The sequence below is a fragment of the Pleurotus ostreatus genome, assembly GCF_014466165.1.
Source record: "Pleurotus ostreatus strain PC9 chromosome Unknown scaffold_7, whole genome shotgun sequence".
Classification (NCBI taxonomy): domain Eukaryota; kingdom Fungi; phylum Basidiomycota; class Agaricomycetes; order Agaricales; family Pleurotaceae; genus Pleurotus; species Pleurotus ostreatus.
In genome coordinates, this window is record NW_023503162.1 from 1,339,409 (window position 1) to 1,364,183 (window position 24,775).

General features: G+C 50.4%; 10 protein-coding genes across 10 annotated transcripts; 6 read left to right on the forward strand and 4 right to left on the reverse strand.

The window, feature by feature from the left end:
• Positions 1 to 197: 197 nt before the first annotated feature.
• On the forward strand, positions 198 to 1,450 carry PC9H_009661 (uncharacterized protein; the record flags this gene model as incomplete). The annotated part of the gene is made up of 5 exons (XM_036779159.1): positions 198 to 338; positions 389 to 507; positions 565 to 696; positions 753 to 1,053; positions 1,106 to 1,450. The coding sequence occupies 5 exons, from the start codon at positions 198 to 200 to the stop codon at positions 1,448 to 1,450; spliced, it is 1,038 nt and encodes a 345-aa protein (XP_036628548.1).
• A 1,440-nt stretch (positions 1,451 to 2,890) lies between these two features.
• PC9H_009662 (uncharacterized protein) lies at positions 2,891 to 3,621 on the forward strand (the record flags this gene model as incomplete). Its single annotated transcript, XM_036779160.1, has 4 exons — positions 2,891 to 3,154; positions 3,215 to 3,384; positions 3,434 to 3,497; positions 3,553 to 3,621. 4 exons carry the CDS (start codon positions 2,891 to 2,893, stop codon positions 3,619 to 3,621), a joined length of 567 nt encoding a protein of 188 aa, XP_036628549.1.
• Positions 3,622 to 3,955: 334 nt separating this feature from the next.
• PC9H_009663 (uncharacterized protein) lies at positions 3,956 to 5,812 on the forward strand (the record flags this gene model as incomplete). The annotated part of the gene is made up of 8 exons (XM_036779161.1): positions 3,956 to 4,052; positions 4,105 to 4,166; positions 4,214 to 4,449; positions 4,497 to 5,258; positions 5,314 to 5,413; positions 5,467 to 5,531; positions 5,584 to 5,748; positions 5,797 to 5,812. 8 exons carry the CDS (start codon positions 3,956 to 3,958, stop codon positions 5,810 to 5,812), a joined length of 1,503 nt encoding a protein of 500 aa, XP_036628550.1.
• Positions 5,813 to 5,911: 99 nt separating this feature from the next.
• On the reverse strand, positions 5,912 to 9,665 carry PC9H_009664 (uncharacterized protein; the record flags this gene model as incomplete). The annotated part of the gene is made up of 9 exons (XM_036779162.1): positions 5,912 to 6,066; positions 6,117 to 6,234; positions 6,284 to 6,939; positions 6,995 to 7,089; positions 7,142 to 7,499; positions 7,551 to 7,623; positions 7,683 to 8,416; positions 8,470 to 9,448; positions 9,504 to 9,665. 9 exons carry the CDS (start codon positions 9,663 to 9,665, stop codon positions 5,912 to 5,914), a joined length of 3,330 nt encoding a protein of 1,109 aa, XP_036628551.1.
• Positions 9,666 to 9,767: 102 nt separating this feature from the next.
• Positions 9,768 to 12,327, forward strand: ATG7 (Autophagy protein 7; the record flags this gene model as incomplete). Its single annotated transcript, XM_036779163.1, has 10 exons — positions 9,768 to 9,991; positions 10,039 to 10,147; positions 10,195 to 10,802; positions 10,854 to 10,998; positions 11,052 to 11,210; positions 11,275 to 11,463; positions 11,525 to 11,668; positions 11,733 to 11,848; positions 11,909 to 12,080; positions 12,151 to 12,327. The coding sequence occupies 10 exons, from the start codon at positions 9,768 to 9,770 to the stop codon at positions 12,325 to 12,327; spliced, it is 2,043 nt and encodes a 680-aa protein (XP_036628552.1).
• A 255-nt stretch (positions 12,328 to 12,582) lies between these two features.
• PC9H_009666 (uncharacterized protein) lies at positions 12,583 to 14,007 on the forward strand (the record flags this gene model as incomplete). The annotated part of the gene is made up of 6 exons (XM_036779164.1): positions 12,583 to 12,627; positions 12,677 to 12,804; positions 12,884 to 13,005; positions 13,064 to 13,164; positions 13,216 to 13,677; positions 13,738 to 14,007. The coding sequence occupies 6 exons, from the start codon at positions 12,583 to 12,585 to the stop codon at positions 14,005 to 14,007; spliced, it is 1,128 nt and encodes a 375-aa protein (XP_036628553.1).
• A 306-nt stretch (positions 14,008 to 14,313) lies between these two features.
• On the forward strand, positions 14,314 to 17,015 carry CDC16 (anaphase promoting complex subunit cdc16; the record flags this gene model as incomplete). Its single annotated transcript, XM_036779165.1, has 9 exons — positions 14,314 to 14,764; positions 14,811 to 15,398; positions 15,448 to 15,685; positions 15,737 to 15,940; positions 15,994 to 16,119; positions 16,179 to 16,331; positions 16,392 to 16,511; positions 16,564 to 16,699; positions 16,755 to 17,015. 9 exons carry the CDS (start codon positions 14,314 to 14,316, stop codon positions 17,013 to 17,015), a joined length of 2,277 nt encoding a protein of 758 aa, XP_036628554.1.
• A 230-nt stretch (positions 17,016 to 17,245) lies between these two features.
• Positions 17,246 to 18,662, reverse strand: PC9H_009668 (uncharacterized protein; the record flags this gene model as incomplete). The annotated part of the gene is made up of 13 exons (XM_036779166.1): positions 17,246 to 17,284; positions 17,337 to 17,451; positions 17,504 to 17,515; positions 17,576 to 17,625; positions 17,682 to 17,720; positions 17,772 to 17,807; positions 17,860 to 17,874; positions 17,929 to 17,970; positions 18,025 to 18,030; positions 18,088 to 18,153; positions 18,205 to 18,236; positions 18,287 to 18,540; positions 18,604 to 18,662. 13 exons carry the CDS (start codon positions 18,660 to 18,662, stop codon positions 17,246 to 17,248), a joined length of 765 nt encoding a protein of 254 aa, XP_036628555.1.
• A 914-nt stretch (positions 18,663 to 19,576) lies between these two features.
• On the reverse strand, positions 19,577 to 22,823 carry PC9H_009669 (uncharacterized protein; the record flags this gene model as incomplete). Its single annotated transcript, XM_036779167.1, has 6 exons — positions 19,577 to 19,630; positions 19,687 to 20,465; positions 20,517 to 21,132; positions 21,188 to 21,811; positions 21,864 to 22,397; positions 22,554 to 22,823. 6 exons carry the CDS (start codon positions 22,821 to 22,823, stop codon positions 19,577 to 19,579), a joined length of 2,877 nt encoding a protein of 958 aa, XP_036628556.1.
• A 459-nt stretch (positions 22,824 to 23,282) lies between these two features.
• PC9H_009670 (uncharacterized protein) lies at positions 23,283 to 24,728 on the reverse strand (the record flags this gene model as incomplete). The annotated part of the gene is made up of 3 exons (XM_036779168.1): positions 23,283 to 24,087; positions 24,143 to 24,271; positions 24,322 to 24,728. 3 exons carry the CDS (start codon positions 24,726 to 24,728, stop codon positions 23,283 to 23,285), a joined length of 1,341 nt encoding a protein of 446 aa, XP_036628557.1.
• Between the last annotated feature and the right edge of the window lie 47 nt (positions 24,729 to 24,775).

The window sequence follows — 24,775 nt, forward strand, 5'->3', positions numbered from 1 at the left end:
AGTCCAACGTTTGGCACTTGTTGTGCATTGACCCACGTCGCGGGTTTGCAATCCTCGACCGTCGGACCTTCTTGCTGTCTTAAGGCACCTGGCTGGGCAGTGGCCTCGTTTCTCATCCACGGACACACATCAAATTATAGGTTTCTCCTCAGAAATATAAGGATGAAGGATGGAAGAGACAGCACTCATCGATCTACATGGCCTCGCATTACCGTTTACCCAACCTCCTCGCTCTCTTCGACGCAAACGGTGCTCGTGTCAACCCTCGTTTCCACAAACTTGACTCGCAGTTCAATCAATGGCTGGACTCTCTCGCTCTCGACACGGGCTTTGTTGAGGTAAAAGCCCCGTATCCTACGACAATAATGTACTAAGCAACTCTCTATAGACGTTGAAGCAGATCCAGATGCCGGTATTGATATCCCATGCATACCCAGAAGCATCCTTGGATCAGCTTAGGACATGCCTTGACTACCTCACTCTGGCTTTCATCTTCGAGGAGATCACGTAGGTGTAGGCTTACCGCCCCCACAATACAATCACTCTTACACATCTAAACTTCAGGGAGAACACATCCAGCTCGCAGAGCCAGCGATGGGCAGACCTTTATATGGGCATGTATCGGGGGACAGCGTCTGTCCTTTCGAACATCGTACCCGAAGAAACCGACCATCCGCTATTTCCTGTCATGACAAGGTATTTCCGTTGCGACCACACGTAGCCCACACGATCTTATCGGTCTTCTTCAACAGCCTAGCACAGAACGTCATGTTATCGTTGGAACCTCTCTTTCACGAATCGTTCATCGCGGAGAACCTTGCTTCTGTCCAGGCCATCGTACAAGAAGCCATTGATCGTGAAGTCGACCCCCCCTCTCGCCAGCCGCCGACTCTCGAAGCCTATTATATCAACCGCTTAGCTACTGTCGGTGTGATGCCATTCCTCATTCTCGCACAATGGACCGGTGGGATTCGGTTGCCAGTTTCCATCCAAGATTCGCATTCTATTCAGACGATGTCTCAAGCGGCCGTTGAAATGGTGTTTTTAGCCAACGTCCGTATCATCGAACCTCTTATCAGTCTCAAACTCATGCTCGTTATTGCAGGATGTTTACTCGTACAAGAAGGAGAAAATGGCTGGGGCGACACAAAACAACGTCATCACCGTCATAATTGGAGACCCATCTACGGGCATCTGCGAGGGGGACCTCCAAGGAAGCTTCGATTATTCAGAGAGGCTGTTTCAGGATGCCCTGAGCCGCTTTTATACTCATAGGGAGATGCTTCTGGAAATCGTGTCGGACCAGCAAAACTACACCGCCGACATAGACAAATTCAGCCGAGCGATGATGGACTGTGTTGTTGGAAACATCAAATGGAGTATGGTTTGTAAGCGATATGCTGTCTTCGAATGCGAGCAGGCGAGGAATAATGAGGTGGTGAAAATATGAGCGCTCGATCATTGATAGACCGCACATATGTATTCTAAAATCTTGATCAACGTTACGTAGACCGGCGATTGTTCAAATAATGACCAGAATCTTTGTTGCGTCACTTAAACTTTCATTCCTTCAACTAACCAGGAGGGAAACGTCGCGAGTCGCGGCTTGGCGACGTAAGACAACGCGTCACGAGGCTGCTGTCACAGCGGCTTTGAGCCTTTCAAAATTCCATAACCCTTTCTCCTATAGCTAATTATAAGCCATGGTGGCTCCATCCTTACTTGCCACACAACCCGACACAAAGCTCGCCCCAGATCGACTATCCTTCTTTGACCAGAGCTAGCCAATTCTTACCAGCCTGCAGGTTCATACTCGAATTCGAATACATTTTGCAAACCGTTAGCCTACTACAACTTCCCGACACATCGGCACATGGAGCAGTGGATCCAAGGATACAGCCATGCCGTCCCATGAACCAGGCTGAACTACCATTTCTGTCGAACGGTCCATTAAGGTGCTCAGCGTCAATCAAATATCACTGCCTGAGGCAACGGCTGCTGGCAGTTTGGTGGCTTACCTGCACCGCGAATTGAAGTGCAAAAAGCCAAGTTAGATACTGCAATACAAGCTTTGACTCTCAAGTAAGTTTCACTGGGCACTAAGCATGTTTGTGCACATGTCTAACGGTGATTTGCAAGGGAGCCAGAAAGCCGCGGGTCAGATCATAACCCCAGGAACGCCGTAGCCCTTACGCAGAAAGCAGAAACGATGGCATCAAGTAACGCGGTCCTGTCAACGCTGTTTGTTGTTCTAAACATGGCATACGGCGAATCAAGCCCTTCGCATTGCGACTGGACCAAACAAACGACAGTTTGACTCAGCAATCTCCACTGATAGGCGGGATTCTTATGTCCCCTCCGATTCCGCCTCCTTCGCTACAGAAAAGTGGCTTCCAGGAGCTATCCGGCCAGTATAGGCGTATGATCGTGCTCAACAACTGACAACGCATAGTACCTAACCACACTCCATGCTATACGACAACGCGCGCTCGCCATATCACCATGCTTGCTGATAGGATCAAGACTACGAGTTCCAGATATAACACCTATTGGGATTTGTCGATCTAAAGCAATGTCTGGCTACGTTGTCGGTGCCGCTTCACCGTTGTCTTAACTAGGTTGGCGGTGAAACCGGTCTAAACCTCTACTACTACTATGTGTTTGATCTTGGCAATGCATCAGCCAGCGTGCTTCAACCCCGTAGTACGATCCGTTTCATCGTCATCACCGTATCTGCGCGCACTAAAAATAGCTTTCTGGCCAACGCGACCGCGTCGACTCTCGCAGTATAAGTACCTCACCCTGACAATGAGAAACCCCATCGTGCCGGCCACGCTCAATCAACTCCCAACCAAGCGACCTGGTGTCCAACTTCAATCCCCCTCTCAATATGTTCTTTCGATCAACGACGCTTATTGCCGCCACGGCAGTCATCCTCTTTGCTCAGTCATCCTTGTCGGCTGTGGTCTACAGGGCACCGTCCGATCATGTCCAAGTTCTCGATACACAAGAACTTGAGGCTCGGACGGAGTATATCAACCCGGGCAATAACACCCAGCTTCTAGAGGCACGAAAAGGAGCTGGGGGTGCTCTTGGCGATGTCGTCATGAGTATCATCACTGGAATACAAGACGGCATAAACGCAGACAAAGACGTAGGCATAACGCTTACAATACGCGGAATGCACTATTAACGCAACGGCCGTTTACTATAGGCGCGTAGCAAGTTCACTTCTGACCTCGTTGGTCAATTACACGCCAAGCAACCCAATTTCAACTGGATTGTATGCCACACCAAGCATGACTACAAGTGGGATGGCCAACGGGGTGTCGACTGGGACCATAGACACCAAGAGTTTGATGTCAAGATTGGGGGAACGATCGGGTTTGTACAATCCGATACTAGCTCTTCACTTGACTGACGTTGCGTGTAGATATGAGATCTATAATGCTAAATCTGGGCAGTTCTTCCGTAAAGGTGATGGAGGTTACCTGAACGTCAGTTTCCTTTTCCTCTTCCTATCATCGATTAGTCGTTGACAGCAATATCTAGTGGGCATACATTGGCAACGTTCTCAAGACGGAGAATAACGGGAAAGATCTTACGTTCGGCAAACCTTAGTTTACCGTGTTCTATTCCAATTCCTTGTGTTCAATAAAATCTCTTTCTGGTTGGCTCTACTTCTGGACAATCAATGTTGCTGGCACAAAGCTGAACACAAGAAACTTCTATGTCGTGATTAGTTTTAGATACAAAATCCGAAATCTTCGGTCTTTCATGCCGCACTATCTCTGAGTTTCACCAATCTCAAGCTGGGTAGGCCTTCGGCCTTGCTAAAAAGGAGAGGACGCAAACCGGCCATTTGGCGGCTGTTGTTTGGCACAATTGGGGGTGCCAAACTACTGCTTCGCAGTAATTAGCGCTCGTCATACCTATCCTCAGAACTTCCGTGACCATGGGGTTGTTGCTTTCCTTTCCAATCGCTGGTATATTTGGATCGGTCGCTTCATCATGTCTAGCTGGGCTGGCATTCTTCTGCACATCCACAGCGGGTACGGGCCTCGCGTTTTGTTTATTTGTTCTACCCTCATTCGGACTGTGCAGCGTCCATGTTCTGCAAGTCATGTAATTGCAACTCGTCAATTGCCACCCGTATCGGATTTGCGGTGAGTGATAGTACTTGTAATCCATAAACTCATGCTGATTTGACCAGATGATATTCGCATTAAACTCGATGCTAGCATGGCTCATGAAGACCGACTGGGCCATCAAACTCATAGAGAAGTACAGCTACGACTACATCAAGATGGACTGCGCAGGGGACAAATGCTACGGTGTACTGGCTGTTCACCGTATCTGCTTCGCTCTCTCCTTGTTCCACCTCATCCTCAGCACATCGCTCGTTGGCGTACAAGACACGAAGGATAAGCGGGCCTCCATTCAGAATGGGTGAGTACGCCGTTGCAAATCTGAGAGTCTACCTTACATTACTGCAGATGGTGGGGTCCCAAGGTCTTGCTCTGGATCGTCTTGGTTGCTATCAGCTTCTTCATTCCAAACGGCTTCTTTATGTTCTGGGGCAACTACGTCTCCCTGATCGGTGCAACTATCTTCATACTCCTCGGTCTCGTTCTCCTCGTCGACTTTGCCCATTCATACTCTGAAATGTGCCTTGATAAATGGGAGAACTCACCAACCAACTCGAATATGTGGCAATACATCCTTGTCGGCTCTACCGCGGCCATGTACGCATTCGCTATCACCCTCACTGGTGTCATGTATGGCTTCTTCGCCAACTCCGGTTGCACCCTGAATCGCTTCTTCATTTCCTTTAACCTTGCACTATGCCTTGTCATCACCATAATGTGTATCCACCCGACAATACAAGAATACAACCCTCGCTCAGGTCTCGCCCAGTCGGGTATGGTCGCTGCGTACTGTACTTATCTCATCGTCAGTGCGGTCAGCAATCACGCCCACGCTGCACAGGGTTGTAATCCGATACTGAAGGCTGGTGGCACGCGAACAACAACGGTTGTGCTCGGTGGGATATTCACCTTCGTCGCGATTGCATACTCGACCACCCGTGCTGCGACTCAAAGTCGTGCCCTATCCGGAAGCTCCAAGAAGTCCGGCGCGCTTCATCTTCCCATTGATAGCGAAACTGCTGGGCATGCCGAGATGGGAGTAGTCAACACACAACCTGGGCGCATGGAGTCGCCGCGCTACCAGGCGCTTCTTGCTGCAGTCGAAGCTGGGTAAGTCCATGACAAGGTGTATATATTCTATTTCTCTTGACTGTACGTATTCCAGTGCTATTCCCGCCTCCGCCCTCGAGGAGGAGGAAGACGAGGAGGAAGACGAAGAACTTGGCGAGACTCGCGATGACGAACGTACAGGAACCCGATATAATGTATGTCCTCGCTCATGTAGCATCAATCAGTTGCGTTGCTGAATCTGAAACAGTACTCCTGGTTCCACATCATTTTTGCCATTGCTGGGATGTATGTTGCCATGCTGTTAACGGACTGGTAGGTGTCTTCGCCATCGTGTCGTTCTCCCTTTACTAACGCCGAGCGTTAGGAACGTAGTATCGAAGAACCCTATCGGTGACGCCCCAACCGACCCCGACTCTGATGTATACATCGGGCGATCCGAGGTGGCAATGTGGATGAGAGTGGTGTCGAGTTGGGTGTGCATGTTGTTGTATATGTGGAGCCTCCTGGCCCCCGTTCTTATGCCAGATCGGTGAGAACCCATCTTCTCGACATCCCGCTTTACTAACTCCCTTGGCAGCTTTGACGAATACTAGGCTGTAATTTTCGTTATTCCTTCCTGGACAGTATCTCATATCTATTACAATGCACATCCTATATATAATTAGCAGCATCCTTATCAGTGGATCATTGGATCAGTACTCGTCCGCACACCGGCAATTGCAATCTGCAACGGGACAAATACCATGGGATCGAGCACTGTCCGCACCAAAGAACCAATCCAGCAGGTGAGAAGCATGACCACCATGCCTGCATGTTTGGCAAATGACAATAGCGTCATCGATGGTGTCTGCAAAGAGAGGGTAAACGTAAACTCTACAGCACGAAAGAATCACTCGCCTTTGCTTTCGTTAAGGGTTAGTTGGGCTTCTCGCTGTCCGTCATAAACGATGGAGAGATTCATCAAGCACACGGAACACCTTGGCAACGGTCTTGCACAGTTTGGACATGCGTTGACCTAAACTATTTGAGCAACTAATCGACAGCGGAAGAATCGAGAGACTCACTCGTCCTTTGGACTGTGCAGCAGAGTTTGGAGGGCTGACTTGCTTATTGCAATAATTACAGCGCATCGAAATTTGGCGAGGGACATAATCCACCCGGGGTATGTCCCCGTTCTGTATTGCAGCTTGGATGACGTTCCCTCGCTCGACGTCAAAGTTGACGCGGTGGTGGAACAGTTTGAATCCATCTAATATATCTCGGTAGGAATCAAGCCAATGGTCTACTCTGCGATCAACGAATTTCCAAGGACTAACAAAAGACGCCATGATTGCGGCCGTTTGGACGTCACCCGTGTGATCGACATAGCCTTGGAGGATATCCAAGCCAGGCTTTGTTAATCCAGCGACAATGAGGCAGTCGATGTCCCCTGAGGCACTAGACCGCTCGATACACCGTCGTAGGTATGACGAGAGAGATTTATCGTCCAGGAACTGGAAGGCGATAGCCAGACGTTCGCGGAAGGGTAAGATCTCCTCATCCAGAATTTCGGACCAGTCCCCCAAGGTGAGATGAGTGAGTATTGCCCGTAGATAGGGATCTTGAAGGCGGACGATCAATCGCTCGCAGTGCTCTCGTAGCTCTAAGTTCATCGAAGAGCTGCTAGAACCGTGGGGTATCAATGCTGCCAGTGTACCACTCATCATGTGGTGAATTTCATCTAGAAAGGTCAGCACTAGGTAGCTGCATATCCATATCTACTGCTTGAGGCGTACCTTCGCTTCGCATGAGCACATCCAACGCTTTGGAGTATTGTCTCGTGAAGATTAGCCAACATGCAGCCCTGGAGTACTTTCCGTCGTTCTCCCACCTGAACCAAAATACCATAAACAGTGATTAGGTTTAGAAGGGATGTTTCGTACCGTTTGATGGCTTTGCTCAAGTCGTCTTGTTTCAGACTCCAACCACATAAATCCAGCGCAATCTGTCGTTGAAGCAGCTTCGACGTCGATATGGTTGGTTTCCAATCAGAGTGGTGGACATTTCTGCGAGCCGCAAGTTCTGTGAGGGCAGTGTGGAATGCACTCAAAGTCCTTCCATTTGGGGAGCGGCTCCGTCGACTTCGAGACCCCGGTGCGCCGAGAAGGTCCTCCGCCGTGCTAGGCTCCGTAGGTTGGTTGGACATTGGGCGAAACCCCTCCCAGATACCTAGTAACCCCTCGTAAGTGAAATCATGATTACCAACTCGTGCTGTTGGAGTGCATAATATCTCTCTGGAGTCTATCCAAGGATTTCAGGACCAAAGATAAGCTCGTATTGAAGGCAACGTACGATTCAACCATGCCCAAGTTTCGGTCAAAAGGCCGTCCGGTTCGTCGTGCGTGATATAAGTGTTATCTTGCGGCTGGGACGGATGTGTTCAGCCAACATTGCCCAACGGGGGGGCTTTGATACGCCACTCACTCTACTGAGACCATATCCTTTGATAACTCTCGAACGCATGACCATAGATATATCGTCAGCGACAACATGTCCTAGTGCTTTCAACGGCTGTTGCTTCCTGATTCGACTAGAGCTGTTATCCTGGGAGATCCGACCCCCAGGTCTATCCGAAGGCCCTTTCGAACGCGATACGCGAGAGCCATTATCTGCCTTCTCTTTCTGGTACGAAGAATACTCGTATTGCAGAGAATACTTGCGAAAGGACATAGGGCTGTATGTTCTGCTTTTCGCCGAGCGTCCATATGTATTTGAAGCAGCGATACTAGTAGGATATGGCGACAACGAAAGAGCAGGGAATCCCTCGTCGTCACCCCGCCCAAACAAGGCAGGAGAGTTAGATCCATTCGTTCTTGGCCCACTACGCCCTCGAACTGAACCATCCAGCCGCTGAAGAGAGTGCGAACGAGACCGGGGGCTCGATTTTTGTTGGAGATGATTAGCATCAGACGCGGGCGCATCCCAAGGTTCAGGAGGAGGAGAAATGTCTTGGAAGCCGGAGATGAATCTAAACGACTTGCCAGCGCCAATTGCGAGTTCGCCGCGACCACTCCAAACAGCTTGCTTAGGAGTGTCGTGCACTGCGTAGAGCTCAAGGTCGCCTTCTCTGTTGACCACCATCACGTTGGAGGTTAATGGGTGCGAGTGAGGGCTAGGTACAAGGGCAAACGATGCCAATGGCCGAGGGAAATCCTTGGCTGAGAAATGTATTTTAATCTGATGACAGAAAACCACCGATGAAGGTGCTTACTTCTGAAGGTACCACATGCCATCAGCGATGGATGAGTCTCCGTTTCCCTGGCTTGGGGTTGAAGGTGTGGAGTAGTAACACCCGCTGTCCAGGGGAGATTGGCCCAGGATTTCCTGGTGGTTCTACTGGCCGATGAGGAATCTCGGGATGCAGCACCATCTGGAGACTCTTCTACTAACGACGCCTGGGACTCCAGGAGATCCCAGAAGCGCACGTACGATGCATCCTTTTCCATCGTAGCCAGCATACCCCGTCTTGTGCTTGAAAATTCGATGCACGAGTATATTGAATTAGGCCGGATTCGAGCCCCATCGTGGAGGGCATCCTTTTCCGTAAACGTAAGTAACGGATGATTAAGTTTTCTGGCATCCCATATCGACACAATCCCGTCGCCATGACATGCGATTCGATGCTGGTCAAAAGGATCTGTAGCAATACCATGTACCTTCGCCGCGACATGACTAGTTGATGGTATGGAGTTACGAAGGTCGAACAGACGAAGCCAACGATAAGAAATCCCCGCGAGTAGTAGGTGAGTAGATTTCGGAATGAAAGAAAGGGATGATACGACTTCCGTTGATGCATGTTGTTGCACGATACGGTGATCTATACGAGAACCCAACTCAGCGCGAGGAAGTTGAGGGTTTGGCCTGGGCTGCACGTTGCTGGTGAAGTTTGGATTGGGCGAGGCCTGAGCGAAGGTGGAAGAAGCAGCACTTATGTCCCACACCACCAAACTAGGCTCTCCGCGAACTTTGTCCAGTCCCACAGCCAGGTAATTTGGGTCCGTGGCACAGAATGTAACAACGTTGCAAGAGCGTGAATTCCGAACTGGGAGCGAGACGGTGGGACCGCTTGTGAGGAGATTCGCTTGTCGAGCAGACTTGGAGGCCTCCAGGCGAATGAGATCCACACGTCCTGTAGTGAGGCCCACAGCGAACAGATCATCGTACGTCGCGTCAGGAGACCATGCAAAGCACTGGGATGAGAGTTTCAAAAAAGACGGTCGCTTGGGTATTTACACGGCGAGTCACCTTCATGAATTGAAGGTCATGTTGAGAAGTGATATGCCGTATCTCGGGGAATTCTGGAGTCCATTCATATAAGGTGATTTGGGTTCCACCACCAACGACGAACTTGGTGTCCTGTCGAGGATGCCAAAGGACACGCCTGTCCGACTGCGAGGAGGGCACCATGATCGTTCTGCCAACGCTGGTGCTCGGCTAGTAGTGCCTAAAATGGACACTTCAGACTTTAAGTTGATAAGCGCTCGAGGGGTAGTTTCCTTTCAATCCACCATGCCCATCGTCCAATTCGCGCCATTCGCGTCGCTCGTACAGCCGTCCTTTTGGCACGAACTCACTTCCCTCAAAGTAGACATACTACGTTTATCGGACGATGCGATCCCCGTTACTGCAACATACACGACTGGCCGATCAGTCAAAGATAGAGAAACGGGGCAGGAGATCGTTCTTGGATGCAATGTGACAGTTGGAGCTGAGTCGTTTCGAAAAGATCACCAGTGAGCATTTCCCTGCCTCTGATTGTCTCTGAAGTGACCACGAGAAGGCCATCAGCAGGTGCTGTCGTTGCCCAAGGGACCGTGAAGAACTTCAATACGATCGAGGAGTTCAAGTCGGCTGACAAGTCATCGCTATTCAACCACGAAGCTGATATCGTATGTCGCCAACGATATCTACAAGTTTCTCTGCATGACGAAAATAGATCTGGGAAAGCATACTCCGAAACCAGGATACGTCGCTGTTAACACGATTCCTACTCATATCCTATGCCGACCTCAAGAAATACAAATACTACTACTGGTTCGCATTTCCTGCCTTTGCGGCGAAGCCTGCATGGGAGATTGACAGTCGCGGCTGGGTGTCTGCGGAGGAGGCATTCAGTCAGGACGCGTTGAGTGGAATATACACGCAACTCAAGCAATCGCAGAAGCATGCATCATTCTTCTTGATTAACGATAAGGACCAAGTCCTAGGAGTTGATAAATTCGGGTCAGAGATGCAAGCAACGATTGCGTTTATAGATCCCTCAGCTGCGGCGAACAACCCGGGATGGCCTCTCCGCAATTTACTCGCCTATCTTCGTGCCCTTTACCCGCAAAAGACATCGTCTTTACGCGTTATTTGTTGGAGAGACAATGTCTCGGAGGGTTCCCCGTCAGCGGGTGCTTGGAAGAGTCGATTTGGGGTTCTCAGTGCCGGCGCGTCTGTGGAGTCAACGAGTCGCCCGACTGCAGTTGGATGGGAGAAGAATATGCAGGGAAAACTTGCGCCGAGAGTCGCCGACCTCGCGCCCATGATGGATCCAGCAAGGTATATATCAGTATTTTACCATAAGAGGGCTCCAGCTAACCAATGGAGTAGACTCGCCGATCAAGCCGTTGATCTGAATCTCAAACTCATGCGATGGCGTATCCTCCCTTCCCTTGACCTGGAGAAAGTCGCATCAACACGCTGTCTCCTCCTTGGTGCAGGAACTCTTGGATGCTACGTTGCTCGTACTTTGATGGTCCGTAGCCTTGCCTTCTCTCCTCCCCCCTTGTCCCCTTAAATGTTTAACAGGGGTGGGGCGTCCGTACAATCTCGTTCGTCGATTCTGCACGCGTATCGTTCTCCAATCCAGTTCGACAGCCGTTGTTTGAGTTTGAGGATTGTCTCGAAGGCGGGAAGCCCAAGGCTGCGTGCGCCGCCGCGCGATTGAAGAAGATCTTCCCAGGCGTTGTATGTATTTCAGGCCCTCCACTTGGATCTACACGATTACTGACGTGATGTCGTGGCTTTATAGAATGCCAAAGGGTATAACCTATCTATTCCGATGCCGGGTCACCCCGTACCACCCGCCTCCTTAGCCCAGACGAAAGCGGACGTGGAAGCCCTCGAGAAGCTGTTTGATGAACACGACGCCGTGTTCCTGCTGATGGACTCTAGAGAGAGCCGGTGGTTACCGACGGTTATGGGTGCTTCTAAGGGAAAGGTGCGCACGATTCTTCCTTTCTCACTTGCCTGAGACCTGTATCCATCTCGACCGTTCTTAGATAGTTCTGAATGCTGCGCTCGGATTCGATACGTTCCTTGTTATGAGGCACGGTGCTCGGGGTAAAGCTTCTACGACAACACCGGCAGATGGGAAATTCCCTCTCGGATGCTACTACTGTAATGACATAGTCGCACCTGCAGACGTACGTCTCTTCTCTACTTGCCTCGTTATGAAACGCCAATGTTCCCAACGGGCTCTATGAACAGTCTCTAACAGATCGGACCCTGGACCAAATGTGCACGGTGACGAGGCCTGGGCTGGCTTCTATTGCTGCATCTACCGCCGTTGAGCTCCTGGCCTCGCTACTCCAGCATCCCGACGGGTAAGTGACCCCCCACTCCATCCGCATCCGTTTATGCCCAGACACGTACACGTTTCGCAGCATCAACGCCCCGGCACCCCCGCCTCAACAAGGCAACGAGCTCGCCGATCCAAGTCAAAGCGGGAGCGTCCTTGGACTAGTCCCCCATCAGCTGAGAGGGTTCCTAGCTCAATTCAGGAACCTGTCTATTGTCGGTCCTGCGTATGATCGATGCACAGGATGTAGTGACACGGTGCGTAATCGTTTCCTCGCTTGTTGATCATCTTACCATCACTGACATTGACGTGTGGTCAATGACAAAGGTCCTCAATGCGTACGAGAAAGAGGGCTTCGATATGATGCTGAAGGCGTTCAACGAACCCAAGTACTTGGAGACGTTGACAGGGCTTGACAAATTGTACGAGGAAGGACAGGCGGCATTAGACAATGTGGATTGGGACGTAGATGAAGGAGGTGAAGGCTCGGGAGACGATTTCTGAGATGAATGAGGAAGCAACAGCATGCTGGAACTTGTAATACTACCAGAGACGATGTATATAGAGTACTGACCTCCAATGTCACGACATGATACGACTGTAAATATCCTTTCGTAGGTCGCGGGATGCACAATTAGACTGATTCCGCCAAGGCGTGCCCCTACTAATTCTATCTCACGTGATGGGCTACATAATTCACTGCTCCCGATTTGGGTAGACTTATATTCGTGTTTGTGCCAGTGTGCAACTCTGAACGCGATGGACATGAACAACCCTAAGAAAGCATTGCAAGCAAAAGAAAAGGTCTCATCTTCTGCTGACATGGAATTCTCTCATTGACGCACAAGAACAGGGGAACGAAGCGTTCAAAGCTGGCGATTACTACGCCGCCATCGGCCATTACACCACTGCGATCCTCAACAACAGGAAAGACGCGACATTCCCTTTAAACCGCGCCGCTGCATACCTGAAGCTAGGAAAGTGAGCACAGTCTCTGTCTGCATCTCCTATCTCCAGCCGTTCAACTTCATCAAGAGTTCTCAATTTGACCGGTAAACAGAAATCAAGATGCGGAGCGGGACTGCACGACGGTGCTGGAGTTGAGTAAGAGCAACTTGAAAGCTCTGTTCCGGAGAGGTCAAGCTCGCGTTGGCATTGAAAAGTACGACGCTGCCAAAGAAGGTAAGCTGTCCGCAATTGAATCTCGACGATAAACCGATCAATGATCGAACTTGCGTAGACTTTGAGGCGATAATAAAAGCAGACCCTGCGAATGATGCCACGAAGCTGGAGCTACAGAAGTTACGAGAGGTCATGGAGAAACTGGATGCCTCGAAATCAGTAAGCCAATCGCTCATGTTCTTTTGGCATTCAGACTCATTCCTCTACTAGGCTCGCGCTCAAATCCTTACACCAGCCCCAGGCGAGCCGAATACAGTTCGACGAAGGGTACCAATCGCAATTGTGGACGATATTCCTGTATCGGAAGACCTCTTGAAGCCTGTTTCGACGCGACCACTAAACCCATCTGACCTACCATCTCCAACGCCTCTCCAATCATCTACCCCGCGCACCCCAGAACCAAGAAAATTGGAAGCGAAAAAAGCCGAAGTTGCAACTGCATCCCAGCCTCCACGTAAACCGGCATCGTTTAAGGAAGCAAAGCAGGCCCGAGACAGTATCAAACCAAGTAGGATGGGTGGTGGGATATTCAGACCTACTGGGAAGCACACCGTCTTCACCCACGTCGGACCGTCGGTCGATGATTCCCCCAAACCAACTATGTCACTCTTCGATTTTTCAAGGGCAATGCATTCATTGTCAACCGCATCTGACAAATGGCAGCTCCTTTTGGTATGTCCTTCTGTTTGTAGAAGGCTTAATGCTTCTCTAACGATGCGTCCTGCGCGATAGGATAATATACCACCGTCCACGCTACCTCAGTTGTTCAAAACATCCCTCGAACCTCCACTGCTGGTATCCATGTTCGAGATGTTCCAGTCAATCGAAGCCCAAAGCAGTGAAGTCACTGAGCAGATCAGGCAATATCTAGACGTGTTTGTGCAAGTTCCTCGACTCAGTACAATAATACTCTTCCTAACGAAGGCGGAGAAGGAGCTAATCAGGGGTGTATGCGAAAAGTGTGGGGCTAGGGAAGCGGGGTCGTTTTGGGCGTCTGTATAATTCTGTGGGAGGTGTTGTATGGTGACACATTTAATTTTGGGTAAATCTGCGACCGCGCATCTTCTCTTATTTTGCTCTTCTCTAATTGAGTGTATCGTATCGGGCCGACATGATTGTCCATGGTCCATCATCTTTCTAAGTCCGGACATTCTGGCTGAGACAGGAATTATTGTCTACCTTCGAGCCCTCTATATGTGATTCTCTACCGAGAAGGATATCCTAAGGCAAAAGCATGAAGTAGTTCTTCCCCCTGACTTTCCCCTGGTAGTCTCAAGTCGCGTCGAAGCTTTGGGCGCCTATCCAATCATGGCCACTCCCCCTCCTCCAAATCCTCATGGAATTCCTTCGTTTCCTAATATTCCCTCTCCTTCAGGCTCACGAAATCGAGGATCTATAGGATCTTCTTTCTCCTTTGGACCCCAATATCTTGTTGATTCACTCCTGGATGCCAACTCAAGCACAGCGTCTCACCCACACTCTTTCGCTCTTGACCCAAATCGCTCTGTTCTTCCTGCATCTCCACTGCGATCATCCCCACGCCGCCATAGAAAAGGCAAATCCAGTTCGAGTCGCTACCCGCATCCTTTGGCAAATGACACCACCGACGTCTTCCAAGAATCGGAAGATGAAGTCGATGATGAGAGTGAATATGAATGGGGTGTGGTCGATAGGATGAGGTTATGGCGGCACGACGCGTTGATGCAGCACTTATATGAGACGGCGGCCTTTTGGGGTGATAAAATCCTGACATGGACCAGTAAGTTGTCTCAATCCTGGGTGCTCGGTAACCCATTATCCGCTAGACGATCCCAACGACGCGTTTTGGCTTGCGCAAACGTATTTCATGAATCACCAGTATGCTCGCGCTGAAAGGCTACTTACCCGACCTTTCTCTACCACTCCACCTAAGCCACCCGACGATGAAGCCATCCATGGTTTGACGAATGGCCACTCTGGAAAGGGTAAAGGCCGTGAACAAGACCTACCTCCTCTTCCACTCGTCCCGCGCTTACCGATGGGTCCTGGAGGAATGATTGAAGTACCGGAGGATATGCAAGAGGGTGTTTCGAGGCTCGTAGATCTAAGTGTCGCGTGTCGGTATCTTGCTGCACAATGCCAGGTACGGCAAGGGAACTGGGCAGAGGCGACCGAGATGCTCGGAGAATCCAATCCATTCCGCGAGTCAGGACGAAGTGGTCCAGCTATACCGAACGTCGACGGCGGTATCAAGGTCGAGGCGTCGATGTGCTATCTACGGGGGATATTGATGCAGAAACTTAATCGTGGAGACTCTGCGAAGGAGTGTTACATGGAAGCATTGGCACTCGATGTCAAGTGTTACGATGCATTTCTTGCCCTTATTGATGGAGAATTATTGACCGTCAACGAAGGTGAGTTATCATCATTTATCAGCAACGCCGTTATTGAATGGCAATGCAGAGTGGGATTTCATCCAGGGCCTTGCCTACAAGGAACAAACGCCAGAAGACGCCGCCTTTGTGCAGTTGATGTACACGTCTCGCCTCCGGAAATATATGCATGCTGTCGAACACGAGTTGACGCGACGACGCTTGGTCGAGGAATATAAACTTGGTGACAATCCAGACGTGCTTTACAGCTTCGCGGACGCTCTATACTCGTCGTTCAAGTGGGCGGATTGTTATGAAATCACATCGAGGTGAGCTCTTAAGCTAATTGAATCCTGAGCAAGAGGGTGATACAGGTGTAGGATCTTGAATATGGTCGCTATACACAAACAAACCATGAACATACATGTGGCGTGCATGTACCATCTCGAGCACCTCCACTCTAAGTTATTCCTCCTGGCTCATGAATTGGTAGAGCGAGAACCAGAAAACCCGGCCAGTTGGTACGCGGTCGGCGTTTGGTACCTGGCTAGCGCCAAGTATCCACAAGCAAGGCAGTACTTTAGGTATAACAATTCCCTCGATTATTCTGTGTCCATGTTTAATGATGGTCAAACAGTAAAACGTCGCTGATGGATCCGCGGCACTCTGCCGCTTGGGTGGCTTTTGGACACACGTTTTCTTTAGAGGGCGAACATGACCACGCCGTAACAGCATATTCCACCTGTGCGCGGATGTTCACTGGGTAAGTGGGACGTCGCAACGCGTCGGACTCGAATGCTAATTATATCATCGAATCCATAGCACTCATATGCCTCTGATGTTCGTCGGCATGGAGCATATCATCCTCTCAAACTTCGCCTTGGCGGACGAGGCTCTTCACGCGGCCAACACCCTCTGTGACGGGGATCCACTTCTGATGAATGAGTGCGGGGTGATGGCTTATAACCACGGCGAGTCCGTATACCATCCTTGGGCCTCGTATAATGTCCCATGACACTGATCGGCGTTATGTAGTTATCAGGGAGCGGCGGACTTATTTGTCAAAGCTCTTGACGTAGCTGGTGTCACACAAAGCTCAGAAAAAACTTGGTGTACGACATATATGAACCTGGGTACTGCACTCAGAAAATTGAAGTTCGTAACAATCGATACGGACTCGGCACGCAGATACTCATTACGCCTATAGACGCTATCAGGAGGCTCACGCAGCGTACCAAAAAGTACTGGATCTGGAACCCCGAAACGCAATGGCGCTTGGGTTTATGGGGATGGTCTATCAATTTATGGGAAACTTGGATGTCGCTATCGTCAAATACCACGAGGTATGTCCCACATGAGTTTTCTCTACTCATGGAAATACTGACCGCATATTCGCAGGCCCTAAGCATAGACCCCATCAATAACCAAATGCTGGAGCTCCTAAACTTGGCTCTCGATAGAAGTACAATTGTGCCAATTAAATACTCGCAAGGTCAGGTCGACGCCGCGATTCGAAGAGATCGGGAGCAGAAAATGCTTGGATTGATGAGAGTACAGAAGGGGAAAGAACGAGCGACAAACGAAATGGTTGCAGGGTTCCAACCTCAGCCTGGTCATGTCGATGAGGCAAATAGCAGTAATGATATGAGTGTAGGATGAACACCTCTGAATATATATATTGTGGCCACGTAGCCAATATCTTGATTTTGGCAAGGGCAAGTCTTGGCTTCCCTCATACGCTCGTACGTTGTTGTAGGGTAGACTTAGAGAAGGTCAAAATATTGATCTCACAAACAAATTGTTACATTTGGCATTGCGGGAAGTAACAGACACAAATAAAACCCAAGGGAGAACTACACGAAGGGTATTTGGAGCAAGTAGAACACCCTTCAAATGGTCGTAATGTCGGAAGTGCTGTATTTGCAGTACTAACAATGTTCTGAGTTTAGCAAGGATACGATTAAGTTAACCATCACTTACGGTGCCATCGGGACCTGAGCCAGTCTTGGGGGGCTCGGCACCACTGTTGTTACCGGTGTACCTGTCGCAAATGGAGCTCACGCTGTGTACTTGAGTAGTGCGGATGGTCGCGGTACTAGGAATGTTTATAAGCAAGCTTTCTTATATAGCCGTTATAGAGAACTCACTCTCCGTAGTTGCTGCGTAGCGAACACCTATGTCAAGAGGAGGTCTTTCGCAAAGGAACAGGGTATGCTTACGTGTTGATTCCAGCCAAAGACTTGCCACTAACAGCCCATACGTCGTTGATCTAGAAGTCGTCAGGTCAACCCAATGCTGACCAGAGAGTCGACCTCAGGGAGTTACCTGAGCAGTGCGTTTGTACTGCGTCTTGCAGTTACCACACTACGAGGGATGCGTGAGTGTGCTGTAGTGACCATGACCCGCTGCACTTACGCTGCGGTAAAGTTTGCCGAAGTCCTCAACGTAGAACTAATAGATGTTTTAGTGAAAGACGGTTATCGTAGCGTCAAAAGCCGTATACCGAGTTGATGATAACCTACGAGGGGATGCTCAATAAATAGGTTGATGTTGAGCAAACGACACTACTCACAGTTCCTCCACCGTTGTGTTGAACAACCTTGTCTTCAGCATGCTAATAGATGGGTTAATGCGGTATTTTTGTGCCGTTCAAGACTGATTGTCTCACTTTAGCCTATGCACGAAGATACGTCAGATAAACAGCAGTCTGCACGGATAGATTTATACATACACCACCATAGTTTATGTGGCTGGTTCCACTGCTTTGCTTGATGGTAATAGCATCTTCGCAAACGTCCTGTCCATAAAGGTTAGGCCGACATACTGCGTGCTATACCGAGGTTCCTACCTCGAAGAATACGTGGTCAATTGTGCATGATCCTTGAATGAAGGGTAAACATGTTGTCCGGCCGTTGTTTATGCTTTCTTACCAAGACAATGGATACCCTCGGACTGATCTTTTCCAATAACGACGCGACTGATGGTGGCGCCTTCCTCCAAGAGGAAAACAGCATCGGCGTCGCCTCCTTCGTTTTGTCCCCCGCAAGCACCGGATCCGCGGTCGTAGCGGGTGTATGGCTGCGAGGGGGTGAAGGTCTGACCGGCAGCGATTCTCATTGGTGAACTGAGGTGAACCGTGGTGGGGGGAGTAGGGAAGACATTCGTAGCGGCGCGTGGCTCAAGCCTGACAAAAGATAAAACAGGACTGTCAATAAAGGCATGTAATTGAACGAGCCGGGAGACTTACGGGTTCGCAAGGACAACAGTGCTGAGAACGACAGCGGCGAAGAGTTGCTTAGAGAACATGTTTTGCTGGTAAGTGACGATGATCGACTGCAGTATCCAGGTTATTGTACGGCCTTATATACTCGGCCAGTGGACCATTGTCGAACCTTCTTGCACAGCACACAAATGACAGCGTGCTGCTTCACCGACGGTCCGCGTGGATAAAATGACTGCAAACTTATCGGTAGGTAAGAGCCATCTGATACGTGCAGCTCCCCGCAGAAGTGAGATCAAAATGGAGCAGACATTTTCCGAGATTGATGGGCAGTGAGGCTTGTAGAGTGACCGATGTACTGAGAGGCAGGTAGAGGCGACACCGACGATATACCGGGCAACATATGAGGCGGCCCGCGAGAGCCACGAACACGAAAACTGTCAAAGTCATGCGAACTGGGAATGTTGGAGCTCCATTCGCGTTCCTGTTGTGGGGATTCTGGAGACTAAAGGCTATCTACATACTATTTGAACGGGCCGGCAGAAATCAACAACATGCCCGGGATGTATGTGGCGCGAATTGACTCGCCTTTCTTCTTGAGAACTAGGTTTGTATTGGTCTGGTATGCGTTACGGCGATACAAGGGTGCTCCAACGGGCCGCCCAATCGTCGAAATTGACATGCATCGCAAAGAACAACGGAAAATCTTCCAACGTGGAGGGCGATCGTCAACAGCATTCGTTATTTCTGGCCTGCGATAGGTCGCACCCCTAGGGACGACAACAATTAGCTGCAGGGAGAGGAGCGACTGGGAAGTCCTTGAGAGATAGAAGGTGTAAAAGGGGCCTAAGCGAGGTGCACGAAGTCCAACCGCATGCTAATTTAATTGAATAATAACAAATTCATACACAGAGAAGTCAGAGAACGCGTAGGCCCCATCGAGTACAGAACGAACAAAGCAGTCAGAGGAATTAAGTCCCGAGCGCGAAGGTAATCAAGATCAAGGCTGAGGAGGCATAGGGTAGTGCACGGGTGCACGGTGATTTGGTGGTGCCTGTTCACACATATATTTGAGTTGACGTGAAAAGTGAAACCATCGAGATCACTTACGCCAGCAACCCACACCATAGAGGTAGGTTGGGTGTGGTTCGGATCCCGTTCTTCCGACATAAAGCAGTCCGCTGAGCCTTGGTATGTATATTGATGCGCTGCAGCGGCTAATAATTGTTGGTAGTCGTGGTGAGGCTGAGGTCCTTGCGCTGGCTGGCCATTTGCATTCTCGGGTCCGGCACCAGGGGGACGAACTTGCATGTCAGGGAAGAAGGGGTAGAACAAAGAAGACGGCATCTCCACCATCTTCGTATCAGGTGGAGTGCCAGCGGTAGAAGCGGTCCTACTTTCGCTATGAGGCGACGGGCCGTTTGCTGGCGCTGGCGCTTGCTGCTGGGGTCCATAGACAGCATGAGGGTTAGACGGGGTAGTAGCAGAAACGGGGTATGGAGTCGCCATGAGCGTGGGCGTAGTTTGTTGAGACTTTGGAACAAGTTGCTCCTCCCACATCATTTCCGGGATAAGGACAGGGTGGGCGGGAGGGCGGACGGTGTTCAGGTTGACTTCCATTACACGTTCAGCGAGCTTGGCAATAAGAGGGTGTTCCCCAGCGAAATCCTTGCGTTCCCAGCGCCAACGGAACCTAGGAAGCTGCGAGAGGGCAAGAGCCATATCTTCCAGCGCGACTTCCTTGGAAAGACGTTTGCATTTGGACAGATGACCATAGAGGATGATCATGGCAGCGATATGTAAGGGAATAGGGGAGGTAAAGAAGGCGATATCGGGGAAGCGGATTAGTTGGTTATGGATTACGATGATGTTATGAGCGGTGACCACAGCTAGAGTGAAGGTTTAGACAAGCGACTAAAAAAGCGAGGAGGGAGCCTTACCATCTTTGAGAGCAAGGTCTTGGTAATGGAATGGTAAATCATTGAGAGTAAACAGGGCCCTCAACAAAAGTATTCTTGCTATGCCAAGCTTCAGGAGTGTCAAGCCTTGGTCCTCGGTAATTTGCCCAACCAACTGGCTTTTCTTCTCCAGCGGCCAATCTTCAGTACCCCCAAAGTAGTAGCGATAACTCTCTGGTAAGCCTCGTCGAAATTCGAGCATAGACTTGATTATGCGCTTCGCATCACGGACACGCAATTCCCAATCAGCTTCAACGTCCTCGCGTTTCGGGCGGTACAGTGAATTGATAATGTCTGCTTGCATGTCGGCGATTGGGAAGGAGAGAATGAAGTGCTCTGATACGTCCGGTTGTCTTGGTGGAGCAAGGGCTAGGGGATGGGGAGTGCTTGAATCGTCGGGGGATATACCGAGTGGGCGACCGAGGAGAATGGATGTACCGCGATCATGTATGATCACAATACCCCATAGACGTATGCGAAGCTCACATTCTTCCTCGCTGAAGGTATCTTTTTGGCGAGTCGGGTCATGATGAAGTCCAAGTTCTACTGATAGGCGGACGAGACTTCCAACGAGTCGCCAGAGTGTTCGACCTTGTCTCTGGGGGAAGCTGGGTTAAGTGGCGGATATACATTGAGAAAGGGCATATACTGACCTCGGTGTATAGATACCATTGCAGTAAAATGAGGGCCTGCAAACTTGATATAGTGACTCGAAGATCCGGCTTTACGGACAGCGCTCTCTCGAAGAACTCGTCGTGATCAGGCCAATCAGGAGGCATTAGTTTCTTCAGAGGTCCCGGGTGCATCGTACCACTTTCATCGAGCTTGGCCGCCTTATGATTCAGTTCACTCAATGTTCCCAAAGCCAAGATCAGATAAAGACTGCAAACGAAACCGGGATCATGCGCGACCGTCAAACCTTCGTAGAGATCGTTGAGAATTTTCTCGAAGTCCTTGCGCGGAAACACCGGACGATGGACGTTGAGACGCGTGAAATAAACGTCGACAATCACTTTGAGCATTTCGCGATTCTTAGGGAGCCATACGGTGACTGGACCGGCGTGGGGAAGCATCCCAGTGAGGGTTCCTCCGGACTGTGAGTTGCGGCGAACGATCACGGAAGTCCATTTCGTTGCATCTCGAGGTGCAGACGTTTCACCGATGTCCCGATCTCGACCTGAAGTGAGTCCGGAGGAGCCCACTGCTAGGTCTTCCTTGTCAGGGCCTGCGATTTCGTTCATGATGGCTGCGGTAACACCAAATGTCTTCGCAATTGCCTGCGAACCCAAATTCAAGTTTAGATGGCCTCGAGTCCGTCTCTAGACATACCTGTGTCGTAGACATGTCATTGGATTGAGGATCTTGGCCTTTGATGTTGTTCTCACTACTCCGCAAGGCCGCTGGTGGGGGTGGGGGTGGGTACGGCATGTGCTGCATAGGGAATGGATTCATGGGGTATTGCCCGGCAATTGGAGGGCTCCGCAGGGCCTGAGGCGGTGGTGGAGGAGGGAAAGGTAGGGCATTAGGCGGCGGGGGTGGATATCCCATCATCGGATAACCTGGCGGTGGGTAGAAGTAAGGGCCTTTCATGGCAGCCTGCGCTGCCGCGCCAAATGGATCAGGACCCAAACCTGGGTATGGTTTAGCACCAGTCGCTTCAATCTGGAAGACACCATCGGTAGGAATGACCAGGTTTCTCGTCTCCTCGATGGTGACTCCCTCCCTCGCAACAAACGTGTCAATCTGGTCGAGTGAGAAACCTGGAATGTGCCGCTGCAGCAATGCAGTACATTGAGCTAGTTGATGTTCAATGCGCTCAGTGTGGCCTCGGGGCGTCAACGTCTGCCTGTGTCTGTCTTCCTGCTGGCATATTGCATCAGCTGTCGCACAAGCGGTGCATCGTGGATGTTTTGAGTCGCACTACCACGAAGTCAGTATTGATTGATGTGGATTTTCGTAAAGAAAGGGATGAGAGAATTGTTGGGAAAATGGTGGAAGTTGCCGTCGGGCGACACCGACGGGACTTGCCTTAATTTTCTTGCTTCTACATCTTGCGCAGGCCTCATGAGATCGTCTGAGACGACGCGGCTCTGAAGGTGCATGGGGCTCTTCAGAACTATTCTTTTTACGCTTGCGCCCCGGCTGCTGCTGGCCCTGCTGAGATCCTTGAGGATCCAACTGGGGCGACGGTGGATTTTGAGGTGGTGGTTGCTGTTGAGGTTGCTGATTTTGCTGTTGGACCTGCTGCTGCTGCTGTTGGGGGTCGATTTGAAGATGCATGGGCGGCATGATGTGAGACATATCGAGCTCGCCGTCCTCCCCAATTCCCTTGAATTGACCGTCTCAAGCGCTAGGCCAATCAGAACAGACCATTATTCGGAGATTGCCATGCATTTATTCACACGGTGCGCGCGGCCCTGTAAACTTTCTCATGGTCGTCCCTCTGATCCCACAGTCATAAAAGAGTGCCTCTAATAAAAATAAACCTCTAGGTTTACGGAATAGATCAACGAAAGTATGATGAATGGCATTCGTCAAGGAGCCTATAATCGTAATCAGGGCTTCGACAGTCCATATTACATGTATATATTCAAGAGAGCAGCAGCAAAAAGAACGAAGGAGTACAATGTAGAATCTGATCGAATCTGATCTGAATATTGATACAGCCACTGGGGCGAAGTGCCGCAAATCATGAGGAATGCAGGTGGTAAAGCGAAACGTGTGACACGGGAATGGCACGGCGAAAAACTACCGAGTGGGACTGCGGCTTGAACTCGCGACAGATTCGGGCGATGATGCGCGCGCCGGTTTAGCTTTGTCGACGTCCAAAGTGGGTCCCGCTTCAAGAATGATGTCCTCGTCATCATCAGAGTCGTCCTCGTAAGGTTCGAAGTCGTCAGTGGCATCTTGTACCGAGACTAGGGTCTTGGCTTTGCCAGGAGCTGGAGGGCCCACAGCGAGAATAGTGTCCTCGCCGTCTAAGTAGAAAGGTCCAGCACCTGGGGGGAGCACTACAGATGCTTGCTCCAAATCCTCCACATTGACCTTCTTTCCAAACCAGTATCTCAGCCCCACAGGAATCATCACACCAACCACCACTGCCGATAGACCGAAGAAATTCTTCCAGCTGATCAGCTTGAAGTCGTCCGGGCTCGTCATCTCATCTAACCCACCGCCTATTGTTGTGTGGATGACCGTGACACCCAGAATACCGAACCACGTGGATACCCAAAACGGGACTATGCCGATGCCGACGTGCGGACAGACAACATTGACGACCCAATGAGGGGGCAGTGGTGCGATGCGCAGGACGATGAGGTACGAAAGGATGTTCTCTTTATTAGCGCGGATTTTCTCGGCTAGCGAGTCTAGTCGAGCTTTGAAACGTGGGACGGTAAGCAGTGCGGGGCCGAGGGCGGCGGATAGAAGGTAGCAGAGGGTGGCGCCGGTCGCTACACATGAGCATGCAAGGAGCAGCGCTCTGGGAACACCCCAGACGGCCCCACCGAGAATCGAAAGGTACATGGACCCAGGTAAAGAGAAGGCTTGCAAGCTGCGGGGGGGCCGATGTCAGCAACTGTTACGAAGAAGCGCGGAAATGCACTTGCAAGAGGTAGGTTATGACATAGGAGACGAGAATTCGGAAGGGGTAGATGTCTCTATACTTCTTGAGGAGAAAGTTCAGTTGTTGCAGTTGTTCAAAGGACTTTGGTATCCGTAGCAAGTCCCGGTCGGCTCTACAGCATTATGTCAGTCAGGAGAAGCAACTAAGTGAGGATGCACGCACTCCTCTAGCGGAGGTAGCGACAACCAGAGGGTCCCCCCAAGAAATAAAGAACCGCAGACAAAGATGGCAGCCATCTTCAAGGTGGCATTGAAGACAATGCGCCGGGTGTTTGGCGCATTTGAGGGCGGGGCAGCGCCATATGAATTGGAGGAGTTCGAGTTGGAAGAGAGGAGGGAAGCGCGTTCGTCGTCGTCGCCGTGCATGGTCTGTAGCGTATGCGATGATGAATTTGGATGGTGAAAGTGCATGGTACGATGGAAATGGATGTTGTCGCTGATTTGCTCCGTGTCAGCATCAATCTTGCACGTGATGGGGGCTATGTTGAGATAGAGATTATCAGTGAGTTTGATAAGATCCACATACAACCCCGGATCTAAGCGGGAACCACTGCCGACGTTCATCTTCATCTTCTCACAAAACCTGAGGCAGATGGAAGCTTGCAATAAGCGAAAGC